Genomic DNA, 19,080 nt, shown 5'->3' on the forward strand with positions numbered 1-19,080 from the left:
CCTCCACAAAGTAACTGTCCCATGCGATTCACTTAAATGTCTGCCTGTATTCAACTTTCATCAGAGTTCTAAGCTACAAAGTTAAAAAGCTAACTTCCAATACATAGACAATACTCATATTCTTTATAGTCCCATGTTCCAAAAGACAGACTCTCCACTCTGAAATTTAGCGAATGGCAGAGTCACAGTTGCAAATTAAATAATTTTTAAAAACGTTTTTAATATTTATTTATTTATTTTGGCTGTGCCGGGTCTTAGTTGCAGCACGCAGGCCTCTTAGTTGTGGCATGGGGACTTCTTAGTTGAGGCATGTGACCTCTTAGTTGCGGCATGCATGCAGGATCTGGTTCCCCAACCAGGGATTGAACCTGGGTCCCCTGCATTGGGAGCACACAGTCTTACCCACTGGACCATAAGTGAAGTCCTGATAATTAATTTTTTAAGTGTTGACAAGTTGCAAATCTTGAACATATTTATAAACATCAACGTATTTAAAATTAAAATCTTCAACTTCTTTAGACTCTGATTTGATCTTCTAGTAGTCTTCTAGATCTTAGAGCTTTGCTGTTTTTAAACATAGGTCCTTATGATCAATTTTATTATTTTTTTAAGATTTAATTTTATTTATTTTTGGCTGCATTGGGTCTTTGTTGTTGCATGTGGGCTTACTCTAGTTGCTTCCAGTGGGAGCTACTCTTCATTGTGGTGCACGGGCTTCTCACTGCAGTGGCTTCTCTTGTTGCAGAGCATGGGCTCTAGGCGCTCGGGCTTCAGTAGTTGTGGTGCGCAGGCTCAGTAGTTGTGGCGCACAGGCTTAGTTGCTCCGCGGCATGTGGGATCTTCCCGGACCAGGGCTCAAACCCGTGTCCCCTGCATTGGCAGGCGGATTCTTAACCACTGCGCCACCAGGGAAGTCCCCTTATGATCTATTTTAAAAGATAGAATACGACCCACGCACCTATGGTCAATTAATACATGACGAAGGAGGCAAGGATACACACTAATTATCAGAGATATGCAGATCAAAACTGCCATGACGTATTACCTCACCCCAGTCAGGACGGCCATCATCAAAAAGTCTACAAACAGGGCTTCCCTGGTGGCGCAGTGGTTGAGAATCTGCCTGCCAACGCAGGGGACACGGGTTTGAGCCCTGGTCTGGGAGGATCCCACATGCCATGGAGCAACTGGGCCCATGAGCCACAATTACTGAGCCTGCACGTCTGGAGCCTGTGCTCCGCAATAACAGAGGCCGCGAGAGTGAGAGGCCCGCGCACTGCGATGAAGAGTGGCCCCCACTTGCTACAACTAGAGAAAGCCCTCGCACAGAAACGAAGACCCAACACAGCCATTTAAAAAAAAACAAAAAAAAGTCTACAAACAATAAATACCGGAGAGGGTGTGGAGAAAAGAGAACCCTCCTACACTGTTGGTGGGAATGTAAATTGGTACAACCACGATGGAGAACAGCATGGAGGTTCCTTAAAAAACTAAAATTAGAACTACCACATGATCCAGCAATCCCACTCCTGTGTATATATCCGAAGAAAACCATAATTCAAAAAGATATATGCACCCCAATGTTCACTGCAGCACTATTTACAATAACCAAGACATGGAAGCAACTTTATATCCATTGACAGGTGGATGGATAAAGAAAATGTGGTATATATATACAATGGAATATTACTCACCTATAAAAAATAATGAAATCATGCCATTTGCAGCAACATGGATGGACCTAGAGATTTTCATACTAAGTGAAGTAAGTCAGACAGAGAAAGACAAATATCATATGATATCACTCATATGTGCAATCTAATTTTAAAAAATGATATAGGGACTTCCCTGGTGGTCCAGTGGCTAAGACCCTGTGCTCCCAGTGCAGGGGGCCCAGGTTCGATCCCTGGCTGGGGAACAAGATCCCACATGTATGCTACAACTAAGAGTTCTCATGCTGCAACTAAGAAGTCCGCATGCCGCAACTAAAGATCCCACATGCCGCAATGAAGATCCTGTATGCCGCAGCTAAGACCTAGGGCAACCAAAATGAATAAATAAATAAATAAAATAAAATAAAATAAAATTTTAAAATGATATAAATGAACTTAAAATAGATAACCAACAAGGACCTACTGTATAGCAGAGGGAACTCCACTCAATTTTCTATAATAACCTACATGGGAAAAGAATCTGAAAAAGAATGGATATATGTATATATATAACTGAATCACTATGCTGTACAGCTGAAACTAACACAACATTATAAATCAACTATACTCTTAATAAAAATTTTTTAGTAAATAAATAAAATAAAAATATAAAAAGTAGAATACAAAATTGTCTAGCCTGTAGTTACAATTATGTTTGTGCTATGCATGCAAATGTACTAAGCCTTGAAGGGATTATGGAATAACAAGAATTTTTACTTGTGGAGGTAAAAAATATTTCAATTCATATTATGTTTACCTATGCAATATATTTTTAGCCTTACAAAGTACTTTTTCCCCCTAAATCTTTCTAACTTCTCAGCACTAGATAGAACCTACCCTATGTTGAGCCAGCTGTTTAATATCCAGTATGACTTAGGAAGTTAGTACATAAAGTTCCATTTTGATTTTCAAAAAAACAGCCCAAAGAGTGAACTCCTACACCAGTCCAGTTTATTCAGGAAAAAAAGCTTTTTATGTAAATAGCTTACATGTTTCACTAAAACATTCTCTGCTTTATTGTCTCTCTCCTCGATTTTTGTTTTACACCATTACACATTTTATCAATCCCTTTCATTTGGAAAAAAGCTAAACACTATTCTGAGAGAAAAAGAAGTACATCTGGTCCCACTGGCACTAACTCATGAATTATTTTTAATTTTGGTTTATTCCTAAAAATATTCTTCTCTAATCTTTAAAATCTGGAAAAACAATAATGGTTTACTTCCCTGGAGTTAAATATTCCACAAATAAAGTCCCTTGTAAATACTATTTTTTAAGACACTCATACAATCCTAATTAGAAATACCAAAAACACAATGTGAATCACCTTACATATAATACTTCATATAAAGCTACATGTAAATTTTATTCTAAATGATTTTATACTTGATAAAATGTAATCTATAAGTATTATATTACAATGTTTTAAATGATGAAAACTTCAACCAGTTCCTGATTTGATAACTCTAATCCAGTTGATAATATAAGAGAACACGAAATAAACACTCAAGTATTTGGAGGTAAAGGAACATGGAGCTTTCAAATGATTCAGAATAATATGCCCAAACACGTAGAGAAAAAGACAATGCTAAAGCAAATGTGGTTAAATGCTAAAACTTCGTGATTCTAAATGAAAGTGAAAGTTCTTTATACTATTCTTGCAAATTTTTACTTTCAATTAATTTTAAGTTACCCAAAAACCTCAATTGGTCACATAGTTCAGAAAATGAAATATGCTGATTATCCAGTGGAGTAGTTCCCATTTGTTAAAAAATGAGCAAGTACCTCAATATCTAATAATGTATTTATAAATTATATGCATGTACTTACTATAATGCTAATATACTACACATACATATAACTTAAATCACATATTAAGAAATAGGTATTTTGGGGCTTCCCTGGTGGCGCAGTGGTTAAGAATCTGCCTGCCAATGCAGGGGACAGAGGTTCGAGCCCTGGTCTGGGAGGATCCCACATGCTGCGGAGCAACTGGGCCCGTGGGCCACAACTACTGAGCCTGCGCGTCTAGAGCCTGCGCTCCGCAACAGGAGAAGCCACGACAATGAGAAGCCCGCGCACCGCGATGAGGAGTGGCCCCCGCTTGCCACAACTAGAGAAAGCCCACACACAGAAACGAGGACCCAACACAGCCAAAAATAAATAAACTAATTAATTTTTTTTAAAAAATAGGTATTTTGAAAGCATTAGCTAAAAAATAATTAAAATAAAAGGAATGATCTTGCTCTGCAAATGTGAATTCAACCAGTAACCGGTAATTCCCTAATCTCTTCCTCTAATTCAACCTGTTTTCTAGAACTCCAGATCTCATTTCCAACTACCTATAGGATTTCTAAACCTGAGGTACCTACAGGAGAGCCAACCTCAACACAGACTAAACTGAGTACCTTTCTCCAGAAACCTGCTTTTATACTCTGGCTTCCACCTTAGTGAGAAAGGAATCTGCTCAGTGTAGTCATCCCAGTCAATTCTTTCTTATTTCAGCCCCACAACCCACCCACCATACAGACAAAAAAAAAAAAAAAATCACTAAGTTCTACCCCCTTGCTGTGCTTCCCAATCACTTTCAAGATAAAAGCCACACTTCTAACACAGTAAACCTGTCATTTTATGACTGATTCTGGCCCATATCTCTGCCTACTGTCCTCAGTTCTAACCCTGTTGAACTATTTGCAACTACATTAAAAGCCTTTAGGCTTTTATATGTTGCTATCACTGCCTGAAAATCCGATCTTCCAGCATGTCCCTAAAGAACTCATATTCTACTTTCAGGACTCAGTTCAAATGTCCTTTCCTTTGGAAAACATGTCCTGAGATGAGGAAAGTCAAAGGCTCTATTCATATAGGTCACCAGAGGGTAAGTAAGTCCCCTGAAGACAAACAATACACTGTATTACTCCTTGAATTCTTAGAACTTGGCACATAATCAAATGCTAAATATTTGTTGAACTCAAATCAGTGAGGAAGGGACTTCCCTGGAGGTCCAGTGGTTAAGAATCCACCTTCCAATGCAGGGGACGTGGGTTCAACCCCTGGTTGGGGAACTAAGATCCCACATGCCACGGGGCAACTAAGCCCATGTGCTGCAACTACTGAGCCCACATGCCACAACTAGAGAGAAGCCCCCGCACCGCAAGGAAGAGCCTGCGTGCTGCAACTAAGACCCAACTAAGTCAAAAATAAATAAATAAATAAATATTTTTAAAAATAAAATAAAAGCAGTATAAAAACAAACATTATATAAAAAAAAAAAAAGAAAAGAAAACAAACTTCACCTTCCAATGCAGAGGGTGTTAGTTCAATCCCTGGTCAGGGAGCTAAGATCCCACATGCCTCACGGCCAAAAAAACAAAATATAAAACAGAAGTAATACTGTAACAAATTCAATAAAGACAAACGGTCCACATCAGGGCTTCCCTGGTGGCACAGTGGTTAAGAATCTGCCTGTCAATGCAGGGGACACAGGTTCGAGCCCTGGTCTGGGACGATCCCACATGCCACGGAGCAACTAAGCCCACGCGCCACAAATACTGAGCCCGCGCCACAACTACTGAAGCCCACATGCCTAGAGCCTGTGCTCCGCAACGAAGAGTAGCCCCTGCTCGCCCCAACTAGAGAAAAGCTTGCACACAGCAACGAAGACCCAACACAGCCAAAAATAAAATAAATTTAACAAAAAAAGATCCACATCAAAAAAAATCTTAAAAAAAAAAAAATCAGTGCAGAAAAGCAGCACCCTTTAATAAATGTTGTTGGGTTAACCAGATAATCATATGAAAAAAGATAAAACTGCTTTTCTTTTTTTTTGTGAGCACTGGATCCACTGCTCACAATGAATACCAAGATAAATTCTTGATGGATAACAGAGTTACATGTAAAAAATGACACCTACAAATAGTGAAGAAATTTGTTCTTCTACAAATACTAGAACAACACATGGCTGGAATCCTTTATCACCTACAAGTGGAGAAAACTTCCCAACGTGATTCAAAAAAATACGTCCATATATTTGACTTAATGAAAATAAATGTCTGGAGAGCAAAAATACCATAAGTGAAATGAACAGATTTACTGCAATATCAGTAAAACCATCTTTTTTATTCTCAATTATATCTGAGAAATCAGTGAGTTATTAAAACAAAAAGTTTAGAGATGAAATAAGAACACACAAATCAAAAGCTTTTGAGATTTATAAAAGGTCTACCAATAATAAATTCAGTAGAGGCAACAAACAGCAGACTGGAAACTACAAAAATCCGAATCAGAAAAATGAAAGACAAAAATTATGGGAAAACATAGCACAGGTAGTTCCCGGAAATCTAATATCTGTACAATCAGAGTTCAAAAATATAAAGAAATACAGGATGGCAGAGAAGGCTAACAGACTGAATGTTCCCTGAGCCAAAGAAACAAAACTGAGTCTTCAGATCATGACTTATAACAACTAGACATATTTATGAATTTTAAAGATCAGTATTAAAAAAGGGGAAATCAGGGACTTCCCTGGTGGCGCAGTGGTTAAGAATCCGCCTGCCAGTGTAGGGGACATGGGTTCGAGCCCCAGTCCGGGAAGATCCCACATGCCGCGGAGCACCCAAGCCCGTGCACCACAACTACTGAGCCTGCGCTCTAGAGCCGGCGAGCCATAACTACTGAGCCCGCATGCCACGACTACTGAGGCCCGCACACCTAGAGCCCGTGCTCCGCAGCGAGAAGCCACTGCAATGAGAAGCCTGCGCACCACGACAAAGAGTGGCCCCCACTCGCCGCAACTAGAGAAAGCCCATGCGTAGCAATGAAGACCCAATGCAGCCATAAATAAATAAATAAATAAATAAAATTTCAAAAATTAAAAAAAAGGGGGAAATCAACAAGTAGTATCAGATTTTTCTGTACAAAATCGAATGTTAAGAGAAGAACAAAACCTTCAAATTACAAAAGGAAATAAGGCATAACCCACTATTTCTATACCAAGCCAAACTTTCAGTCAAAAAACCAACTGCAAGGAGAACAGAATCATATTCTCACATAAGCTCAGAAGAATCCCACCTACAAAATATAAAAAAATTCCAAGAAACAACATTCTAGCCACAAGAACTGAATCAGGAGAAAAAAATGGAAAAGACTTAGTACAGTAAGACAATAAAGAAACTACAACATAGTAAAATGTTAACAGTTAAGTCTAGGTAATAATTGTTGTGATGTTTAATGCAAATTTTAAATGACTCCTGAAAGAGATGTTTCCTACAGTTCAAAAGCAATAATGTCCTATAGCTAAAATTCTGTAGCGATTCCTCCTTTTTCCTATTCTATAGGATAGCAGCATCAAAATAAAGAGCTGTAGGCTGCACCCAAGAGTACAGAAACTGAAGATGTTCCAGTGTGATAAGCTGATGTACTTACAGGGAGTTTGGTGAAGGCCGGGTTGGTGACATGTTTCCCAAAGGCATCTTCCTGGAACTGGAGAAGCTGTACCACCAGCCCAGCCAGTGTTTTATTGGTAGGAGCATCCGCATGAACATACTGCAAGATAAAGACAGAAACTCAAAAACTGGGACAACTGTGCAGAAGACAATGTTAGCTTACTTCCCAGTACCTAAGTACCGGCCTGGTGGCAGATTTTTAAGTGTCTGAGACACTTACATAAACAAATACTGGGAGCCGTGGGGAGGGACAGATAACATATCCTTTCAGTTAACAGATCTTAAGAATGAGAAATACTATGCCCAAGAAACCAAACCCAAGTGTCATCTCATCTGCACCTGGACCTAAATTAGATGGTGAGATCCCAGACCTCAAACTTGAGCCTGATGCTACTGAGTTGGCCTAAAAGTTTGTTCGGGTTTTTCCATAAGATGTAACAGAAAAACCCGAACGAACTTTCTGGCCAACCTAATATAATGGAATGAGACATACTGCCCACTATATTTCGCATGTGGCCAGAGAGCCAACTGTGTTACAGTTTTTCAAACAAGTCCACAAATTCTTTGACTCCTCTCAACAAGAGGTGGGGATCTATGGCCCTCCTCTATTGAATCAGGACCATCCTTAGTGACTCGCTTAAAACCATTAAAATGCAACAGAAGTGATACTGTGTGACTTCTGAAGATAAATCAAAAAAAATCATGCAGCTTCCATATAGTTCTTTTGGGACACCCACCTTTGGAGCCCTGAACAACAATGAAGTCCAACCACCCTGACATCACCATACTGAGGAAGCCCAGGCTACACTGAGAGGCCACATGGAGAGGCCCCAGCTGCTGTTCAGAAGACTGACAGCACAACCACCAGACACATGAGAAAAGATGATCCAGGTGATTGTGGCCCCCAGCTGTCAGGTCACCCCCAATCATCAAACATCCCCAGTCAAGGCCCCAGACACCACTGAGCAGAGACAATTGGCCTTACTGTGCCCATCCAAATTCCAGACACACAGGAACTCTAAGCATAATAAAATGGTTGCTTTTATGCATTAAAAAAAATACATGTGTGGGCACTTAAAAATGGTTAGGATGGTAAATTTTGTAAGTTTTTTACCACAATAAAATTTTTTTAAAACAAACGTACATGAAAAGTTATCCATGCTAATGTGAATAACGTCAAGAAGGCCAAATTCGTGGTAGACAGCAAGCAAGCATATTACAGCAAGGAAAGATAAAGGGTATGTGACAGGGAAAGCATAAATTACTGAGTTCAATTAAATGCAAAAATTTAACTTAGTATTAAGCATTCACTATCACTTTGAAAAGCCATCATTTTTTTTTCTTTTAACCTCCAATTTTGAGCAGGAAAAAACATCTATACTTCCATAAAAAAACTAAAAGTTTTCTTCCTGGAAAAAACCTCTTTCCCAGTACCACCCAACATTTCAAGATAATGTTTCTATTGCAATAAATAAAGTCTAAGGGATACATATACAGCAAAATATGAGCTACACAGTCTACCATTAATTACTATGCCTTAAGTTGACTGGCTCTCAAGATGTGCTACTGTCAATCAAAGACAGAGCATAATATAAAAGGGCAATTCTTCTTAGAGCTTAGTATCCTCGCAAATTTTTATTTGTTCAGGTATGTTAGCTTTCCACTCTAAATAGAACAACCAGCATGCAGTTAACTTTGCTGAAGACTGGTTAACTTTGCTGAAGACTGGTATTTTGTTGGAATGCTTTTTTTTTTTTTTTTAATTTTATTTATTTTTGGCTGCACTGGGTCTTCGTTGCTGCGTGCAGGCTTTCTCTAGTTGCAGTGAGTGGGGCTTCTCATTGTCGTGGCTTCTCTTGTTGCGGAGCACAGGCTCCAGGCATGCGGGCTCAGTAGTTGTGGCTCGCGGGCTCTAGAGCACAGGCTCAGTAGTTGTGGCACATGGGCTTAGTTGCTCTGCGGCATGTGGGATCTTCCCAGACCAGGGCTCGAACCCGTGTCCCCTGCATTGGCAGGCAGATTCTTAACCACTGCACCACCAGGGAAATCCGGAATGCTTTATTTTACATGAAATCCCCAAGACCAAAGGTTGGTAAAACCCAGTCTACTGCCTGTTTCTGTGTGGCCCACAAGCTAAGAATGGTTTTTACATTTTTTAAATGGCTGGGAAAAAATTAAAAGAAAAATAATATTTCATGACACATGAATATTACATAAAATTCAAATGTCAGTGTCCATAAATAAAGTTTTATCAAAACACAGCACACTCATTCATTTGCACATTGTCTATGGCTGCTTTCCTGCAAGAGCAGAGTTGAGCAGTTGCAGCTGAGACTGCATGGCCCGCAAAGCCTCAATATTTACTCTTGCCCTTTACAGAAAAAGTCTGCCTATCCCTGTTGTAGACTACTCCTTTTTGTCCTTACAGATAGCTTCCTTTTATTTAATTTAAAGGTGTCCTGTAAAAACACATTTCCTTAAGGCCACAAAGTGAAACAAGTATATCAGACATGAGCCAATAACTGGAAACAAGTTTCATACAATTAAGCACGTAAGATATCAATTCTGTTAGTCTAAAATAATGGTTCTCAAGTTTTAGCCCCACTTACTAATTCAATAAGTCGGGCCCAAGAATCTGCATTTCTAACAAGTTCCCACATGACACTACGTGACTGGGAACTACACTTTAAGAACCACTGGACTTTTTTTCAAAAATCCACTTCAAATATTATCATATATCTCAGTTAAAGAACAAATTTTATTATAATTTAGAAGTTAAAAACCAGGTAAGCAATTTTTAAATGTTAAAAACTTCTTACAATTCCCCTTTCCTACAATGCCAATTCCCATAAAAACCAAGTTTACTTTCCTGAGGACGATAAACTTTCAAGTGAAAACTTAACATCAGATTTTTTTTCCAATTTACTCAACATAGTAAATCTTTAATAAGTAACACTCAATTTTGAAAGTAATCAGTGATACTCAACATAGTATAATCTTTAATAAGGAATAAACTCTTCAAGTCTAACCCACAGAACTGGCAAAGTATGTTGTACATACCCACAAGATAACTTTATAATCTTTAATAAGTACAAGCTTCTCAAAAGAATCACATAATGTACTGCAAGTTTTTCCGCACATGGTAAAGCAACGTGAAAAATTAATAACCGTAACTTTTTATTTTTCATATACCTGCAGACAACTGAACAGCGCCAAATCCTAAACCTGAAAGACACCATTTGGAGGAAGGTTGTTCGGCGAAAAACAAACCAACCCTCCAGGCAAAAAGTAATTTTTAATGACTTACATACATAGCTTTGTATATATTCTAAACTTCACTACTACCTACACACTTCATTTATTGTCATTCAGAATGAGAAAGATTTCATGTGGACAACCCTACAGTTTCAGAATAAAGATGGCCAGGTGCAAAGCCCAATCAAAATGATTATATTAGGTATTTTAAGATCCAATTTTTAAACTATAAAACATTTTTAACTCCATTTACTTTCTCCAAATCACCCACAAAAATGATCAAACATTAAAATGTATGCAAGAGATGACACTTTTAACTAATAAATTAAATCTGACATTAATAAATTAATGTCAGATTCATACCCTCTCAAAAGGCAGTCAATGTACGACTATAAGATTTTAAATCGACTTATATAAATTTCAAAGAGTAACATTCTATTTAACGAATAAGAATGAAGCAGGGGGACCCAATGATACATGGCAAAAGTATCACTACCACCTCAAATTTATATAATCCTACCTTCGAGGACTATCTCATTTGATTCGAACAACTGTCTATAGGAGTCACAGTCTTACTCCCAACTTACAAATGAAAAATTAAAACATGGAAATCAAGTCACCTGCTCAATGACACCAATTAGCAGCCAAGAGTACTGAACTCACGTCTTCCAACCTAACGTAATGCTCATTCCACTATCCCATACAGACATAAGTTCATTTCAACTGCTTCCAAAAATCTCACCTAAACATAAAAAGTTCTTAATAGCTTTCAAAATAATGAATCCTGATTAAAGGGAAAAAAAATTAATAATTATATAGACTACTTCAGTCATAAAAATTTTATCTTTTGATCAAAAAAAAGTTCAACAGAATGTTTTACTTAAGACAACAAAAAATTTTTTAGTCTCAAAGTATTCTGATTAAGAAAGTTAGGAGGATATGTTTAGAAAGTTGTTATCAATAAATCTGCTTTATATTCCCTGTGACATTAATATAGTATCAAAAGTTTAACTTATCCATAAACAATTCTATTGTAGCAGATGTCCCATCTGGGGAAAAAAAAGTCTTAAACTGTTAAATACTTTATGTAAAGGGCACTGAAATGCCTTCCTTGGGCAATCTACTCTATTTTAGAAATCTTTGTTAAATCCAAAGCATCTTTATTTAAATTATCCTAAAATCTTAAATCTTATTTCAGGGGCAAGCCAAACTTCGGGAAGAAACTTACCTGGGAACTTAATGGCTTATAGATATACTTCACCTTCACAAGGTTTTATCATCTGAAAATCACTCTGAACTATGGATAGAAACATATCTTTCAAAGTTAGGATGAAAGATATGCACCCAGTAATACAAAGCAGGCAGCTTAGGTAGATAAACAAGCTTCCGCACTGCTAGTGGACTGAAAATGCAACCTCAGGCAAACAGTTAACCTCTCTGTGCTTCAGCTTCCGCGTACCTAAAGTGGTCACCTCCTCTGGAGTCCTTTGGCTAGCTGAAGCTCATCCCAGTCAAAAAGTATTCACTCTCCTTTCTGTACTGCTAAGCCAAATGTATCAAGAAAGCCTAAATAAACAGATTTCTATACTAGTTAATCTGTTCATTCATGGAACAAATATTTACTGAGCACCTCCTATAGGCATTCAGAAGACAAAAACGATACAAGGAAGTTCTCTTTTAATTTGAAATCACTTGGGTTTTATAAGTAGATGCCTATGTCTATCTTTTCCACAACACTGTCAGTTCCTTAAAGAGAGGGATTATGTGCAGCCAAAAAAAAAGGGGGGGTGGCGGTTGGAGCCACGCAGACCTTTGAATTCCAAATTTGCCACTCCTAACTGTAATTCTTAGAGAAGTTACTTAAATCTCCACCCTCAGGTGTCTCTCATGTGGAAAATGAAGTAAATAATATCTTATCATTCAGAACTGCTGTGAGGATTTAAGTGACTTATGTTTTAAATGCCTGGGTAAGATGGATGCTCAGTTGTTCACTGAGTGCATACATAAACCCATCAATAAAAATGCTACTATCAACGTCATGTTTATTTCATTTATTTGCTGAGATTTATGAATTTGAAAACACACTATTAAATGCAACAGAAAAGTTTAGTTAAAACCTATCAATGTGTATACCAGGTAGAGACATATCCTGTACAGAGGAAGCAAAGAACCTTCTGGTAAATATTTTCACCACACCAACACCACTCTCAGAGGCTGATAGGATTCTGACTGTCAGGCCCAAGGGATATACAATTCTTAATCTGCGTAGGCCCAAGAAACACACTCTAGCTTTATGAAACACTGAGAGGTCAAACCTAACTTTAACTTTGTCTTTAAGGCCTCAGGCACACTGAGCCAACACTAACTAGCCTACTGTCTTCAACACTTTGGGACAAATCCTGCAATCAGCCTCACAGCCACTTCCTCACCCACCCAAACAAATCTTTTAAAGATTATCCAAGCCTAAAGCTGCCCTCTTAAAACTGGGCGCAAAGAGATGCACAGAGTTTGGAGAGGTAGAAATTACTTTTACTGTATTTCCCTTTTTCTTTTCCCTTCCTTGCTTTCCAAAGGAATATTCCGCCTATTTCTCTTTGTTAAAGCTACATTGATAAAGTAATACAATATTATATGTCAATTATATCTCAATAAAACTGGGGTAAAAAATCCAGACTGGGGGGAATAAATACATAAAGGTATATTAATTTAAGATCCAAAGTATTGGCTGAAGGGCACATGATAAACAATACTTTAATAATATAAATATATTCAATTCCCTTAGCTACTACCAGAAGCTCTATTGCCAACACCAAAAAAGTGACCAATTTACCATTGTACAAGGGAAAACAATATTCTTGTCTACCTACACGTAAATGAGAAAAAGCTACAATCCCAAATGTGACTGCAAAATTTCAGGGGGGAAAAAGTCAAAGAATCAAAAAATATACTGTAACTAAAAATATATATCGCCTCTCACTTCCTAAAACCTCAGATAAGAAATGGTCATTTATTAAAGTACCACAATGGAACGCAAAAGAACCCAAGATCCCTGCCCATGCCTAACAACTTCCAAAAGCTGATAGGCTCCACTGCGCTGCACACCCCAAATGAGTAGGTTCCTAGACTATCTTTTCATTCATTCCAACAAATATTTACTAAGCAACTACTAAAGGCGAGACAATGAGGATCAAACATGTTCCGGGACACGTTGTAGTGAACAGGCCTAACAAGGTCCTTGCCCCAGGGCTATGGTCCACAACGGGGGAAGTAGAGAACTGAAAAGGGTGTTCCGGAAATTTGGGGGCAAAGAGAGTATTTTTGGCAGTCCGCGTCCTTACACCTTCTAAGGTAGTCATTCCTAAATAGTTACATAAAGGGGAAGCTAAAAAAATATTTGTTATAAACAAGAGACTAACTTACAACTTTTAATACCACTGACTCAGCGGAACTTACATTCCAAAGGTAGAGCAAACAGGTAAATGAAAATAATCTCAAAAAATGGTATGAAGAAAACAAAGGTGATATGAAGCGGGGTGATCTAACATGAATGGGGTTCTCAGGGAAGGCCTCACATTAGCCACAAGTGAACATTAACTCTTGCACTCCCACTATACATAACCAGAAGTAGTGAAGTAAAAACCGTCATTTTTTAATATTAGTTCTCATGAATATTGTAATTATATTAACCTGCTGTAACCAACGTCCGAGTACAATCGTCCATAGTCCGTCTTTAGCATACCAACAGCAGGTAGTAAAACCTTAATCACCTCACTTGACTTTGAAGACTAGTCTCTAAACAAAACTTGCCGCTTTTACACCTCTGGCTCAGACAGTTTTAATAATCATTGTTCACACACCTAAAGCAGCCAACAAAAGAGTAAGATTCACACCCTCCGGGTCGCTGAGCTCGACCTGCTCCTGCAGGAGCAGGCAGGGGCTTTCGCCCGGGGTGCATGGGCTCCCAAGAGCGGAGCTCCGAGGGCCAGTGGAGTCCCGGGCGCGCGGACGCCGAGAGCGCACCGCGGGGGCGTGGCGGGCCCTGCGCCTGCCTTTGTTGTCCCTCGTGGCGCGCGGGGGGAGGGGCGGCCAGAAGCCCGCGAGGCCAGTAGCCGCCCCCGGCCCCCGTCGCGTGGCCTCCCGGACCCTACGAGCGCGCGAACCCACCTTCTTGTAGTGCTTGCCCAGCCAGACCCGCACCGAATCCAGCTGGGACACCGTCTCCGGGCTCTCCCAAAACTTGCTGGTCGGGCCCCCGTCCTTCCGCCGATAAACTGCCAGGCCCGCGGCCGCCGCCGCGCCTCCCAGACCCGCGGCGCCCGCCGTCGCCCCCAGCCCGCCGCCGCCCGCCGCCGCGGCCATCGTCGCCGTACGTCGTCCCCACCGCCCCTCCCCGGCCCTCGCGGCGTTCCTCGTTCGCACGCGCGCGCGCAGCCGCCACCTCCGCCTCCCGGCCCCGCCCAGTCAGCCCCCTTCCGGCGCGGAGGCCCGGCCCCACCCCTTCTCGGGACCGGCGCCTAACTGACGAGAGCACACGCACACGCATGCGCAGCACTCTCTCCGGGCGGGCCTAGGGCGAGCTCCTCCCCCGCCTCTTCCGCCAGGCTGTAGGACAGCGCACAGTCTCCGTCCCACAGCTTCGGCTTCTGAGTGTGTGGCTGTTTCCCGGATACCTGCGTCGAATCGTTATGCAATCTACTACTGCACGGAGGTTCTGTGTCATCGTCCGCCACCGCCGGGGAGAAAGGGGCTGGCGTGACATTCTCCGAGAGGAGAACCCGTTTAGGGTGTCGCGTGCTGGCGGAGGAACCCACACGCCGGATGGGAATCTGCGCCTGCCCTGCTTGACCTCAGACCTTCTGCACCTAGTGACCCTGTCGTCCTTTGTAAACACCTATTTGGGACCGCCACCCTTTGCAACAGCTGTTCCCCTCTGATTGTCACTCAGGCGCTTTCAAATCATAGCTTAAAGGTACTTCAGAAAAGTGATCTCTGACCATGCAATCTTGAACAATCATTCTCACTCGACATTGTCGGCGTAACACTCACCGTGACCTGGCATTTTACTTATTTTCTTATTGAATACTTTCCACATAAATTGCATGAGACCCTAGTCTTGACTTGTTCGCAGGTGTACCTTCAGTGCTGGGAACAGTGCCTGTTACCTAACAGATGTTCAATAAATATTTGATGAATGAGTGAATGACCTACAGGGAGGCAGAAGGCAAATAATTTTAAATTATTAACGAAATATGATTGGCCATTATGGGGTTTTGAACTTAATGCTATCTGACCCCTGAACAGCAAGTGACTAATTGCTTGTGAGTTTTTAAGACCAACTTTTAAGAATGAAGACACTGTGATCAGGGAGGAAAGGAGATTTCAAACACGTGAAAAAACTGGAACAAAGTCTTTAAAGTGTGAAAGCATACTTGGCGAAACTCCTTAAGCCCATGGAGTGGAAGCAGAGATGTTATTTGGGGTGGCAGTGAGTTTTGAATATCCTGTAAGCATTAGAAAACCAGCTCGAACAGAGAGAATGACAGGACCAGATTTATCGATTCGGAAGTTAGCTACTGCAGCACTGTGAATGATAGAGTAGAGGAAGAAAGGCTGGAGAAAAATGCATGGACAACAAAAGAAAAAATAAATTGGACTTCATCAAAATTAAAATCTTTTGTGCTTCAAAGTATACCGACAAGAAAATGAAAAAACCCACTGAATGAGAGAAAATATTTGCAAATTATATACCTGATAAGAGACATACCCAGAATATAGAAAGAACTCTTACAACTCAATAATGAAAAGAGCAAGAACCCATTTGACAAATTAACTAACAACCAAATGGAATAAACTTGGTACATGCAACATCATGGATGAATCTCACAGATATTATACTGAGTGAAATAAATCTTACCCAAAGGGATATATATAGTATGATTCAATATATATGAAGTTATAGAACAGGCTAAACTCTGAAGTATGGTTCCCTCTGGGGAGTGGAGGGGAAGGAGGGACATGAGGGTATTTCCTGGGGTGATAATAAGTTGTAGTTTGAAATAGATTTGCATTACACAGATGTATACCAATTATGGAATGGTAAAGAAAATTTATGCATTTTACTATAAATTTCCCCTCAAAAGAAAAGAACACTAAACAAATACTAAACTCTTATTCAAAATATGCATGCTAAAGTGTTTAACGGTGAACTGTACCTTTCACACAGCTCTCCAAACTGCAAGCTAAATTCACATAGCAATCTATCAAAAAGTATTTTTATTGCTCAATAGGTGAAGAGTTGATTAGGTTTCTTCAATTTTGAGGAAAAGAAAAGAATTGGAAACTGTGTGATTGATGCCAGTTGTTACAGTCATTAGCTTTCTCAGTTTCTGGGAAGGATACCAAAAGGCTTCTCTAAAATGTATCAAAGACTAGTGTTTAGCAAATATTTTCTATAAAGTGTCAGATAGCAAATGTTTTAGGCTTGCAGGCCATATGTTCTCTGTCACAACTACTCAGCCCTACCATTGTAGCACAAAAGCAGCTGTAGACAATACATAAATGAGTGAGCATGGCTGTGTTCCCAGTAAAATTTTATTTACAAAAACAGGTAGCAGGGGCTTCCCAGTGGCGCAGTGGTTAAGAATCCGCCTGCCAATGCAGGGGACACAGGTTCGAGCCCTGGTCGGGGGAAGATCCCACATGCCGCGGAGCAACTAAGCCCGGGCGCCACAACTACTGAGCCTGCGCTCTAGAGCCCGCGAGCCACGACTACTGAGCCCATGCACCATAACTACTGAAGCCCACACACCTAGAGCCCGTGCTCCGCAACAAGAGAAGTCACTGCAATGAGAATTCCGCGCACTGCAACGAAGAGTAGCCCCCGCTCAGCAATGAAGATCCAACACAGCCAAAAAAAAAAAAACAAAACAGGAGGCAGACAGTTTTTGTTTGGGATGATGAAAATGTTTAAGAGATGGATAGTAGTAATGATTGCACAAGATTGTGACTGTACTTAATGTCACTGAATTGTGCACTTAAAAGTGGTTAAATTGGTAAATATTATTATATATTTTTTGCCACAAAAAAAAAAGCATATGTGGCAGGCCAGATTGGGCCTGTGCTATAGTTTGTTGACTCCTGACAAAGACTATTATACCTATTACCTTTAACTTAGAAGCATCTTGTTTAAATCAATTTACTCAGATCTGCTTGAGAAAATCACAATATTGCTTATTTCATTGAACTTTTACAATATTTTTGGTAAAATACTTTTATCACAAGGATTAGGTATATTTTCATCTAGACCTTAGAGCCAAACATTTAGCTTATTCAATTTATGGAAAATGTCTGTCATATAACCTAATTGACAAAGCCAGTCATTATTGTCAAATCAGCAAAAAATTTGTTTTTATCAGAAAAAGTCTTACTTCATTTTTCAATTAAAATAAAAGTGCTAATATTTAAGTCAAGGAATAATATCAAAGCTGCGGAGGAATAGATTACATAACATTTTATTAGATGATTATTAAAAGCAGTCTGGTCAAGATTGAAATGATTTAGGGCTTCCCTGGTGGCGCAGTGGTTGAGAATCTGCCTGCCAATGCAGGGGACACGGGTTTGGGCCCTGGTCTGGGAGGATCCCACATGCCGCGGAGCAACTGGACCCGTGAGCCACAACTACTGAGCCTGCGCGTCTGGAGCCTGTGCTCCGCAACAGGAGAGACCGCGATAGTGAGAGGCCCGCGCACCACGATGAAGAGTGGCCCCCGCTTGCCGCAACTAGAGAAAGCCCTTGCACAGAAACGAAGACCCAACACAGACAAAAATAAATAAATAATTTAAAAATAAAGGAATTCCTTAAAAAAAAAAATTGAAATGATTTAGATCTAAAACAATGTATCCATTTTTATAAATTATAAAAAACAAGATAATACACTTATTAAATCAGTTATCAAAAACCTCCCAACAGAGATTGGGATTGACATATATACACTAATATGTATAAAATAAATAACTAATAAGAACCTGCTGTGTAAAAAAATAAATAAAATAAAATTCAAAAATTCAAAAAAAACTTCCCAACAAAGAAAAGCCTAGACTTGATGGCTTCAATGGTGAATTCTACCAAACATTTAAAGGAGAACTAATATCAACCCTTCTCAAACTTTTCCCAAAAAACTGAAGGGAGGGAACAACTCTAGACTCTTTCCATGAATCCAGCATTACCCTGATCCCAAAACCAGACAAAGTCACTACAAGAAATATCACTTATGAATACTGATAAAAAATCCTCAACAAAATACTAGCAAACCAAATTCAGCAGTATATTACAAGGATTTTACACCAAAAGAGATTTATTCCTGGAATGCAAGGTGGTTCAGCATACAGAAGTCAGTGTAGTACACCACATTAAGAAAATAAAGGGAAAAAACACATGATCATCTCAATTGATGCAGAAGAATAATTTGACATAATTGAACACATTTCCATGATCTAAAAAAAAAAAAACTCAACAAACTAGGAATAGAAGGAAACTATCTCACTATAATAACAGCCATGTAAGAAAAACCCACAATGAACATCATACTCAATGGTGAATGACAAAGTTTTCCTCTAAGATCAAGAGCAAGGCAGAGATGCCTGCTTTCACCACTTCTGTTCAACATAGT

The 19,080-nt window shown here is 39.7% G+C and overlaps 1 protein-coding gene across 3 annotated transcripts in view; it reads right to left on the bottom strand.

Annotated features, from left to right (window-relative positions):
* Positions 1–14,770, bottom strand: part of SMARCC1 (SWI/SNF related, matrix associated, actin dependent regulator of chromatin subfamily c member 1) — a 190,017-nt gene extending 175,247 nt beyond the window's left edge. For all 3 annotated transcript variants that reach the window (XM_059939489.1, XM_059939488.1, XM_059939490.1), the window contains exons 1-2: positions 14,576–14,770; positions 7,137–7,256 (exon numbers count right to left, since the gene is read on the bottom strand). In XM_059939489.1, coding sequence (XP_059795472.1) covers positions 7,137–7,256; positions 14,576–14,770 — 315 coding nt within the window. The remainder of the gene's footprint in view (positions 1–7,136; positions 7,257–14,575) is intronic.
* Between the last annotated feature and the right edge of the window lie 4,310 nt (positions 14,771–19,080).

This window comes from Balaenoptera ricei, chromosome 11 (genome assembly GCF_028023285.1).
Source record: "Balaenoptera ricei isolate mBalRic1 chromosome 11, mBalRic1.hap2, whole genome shotgun sequence".
Taxonomy (NCBI): Eukaryota; Metazoa; Chordata; class Mammalia; order Artiodactyla; family Balaenopteridae; genus Balaenoptera; species Balaenoptera ricei.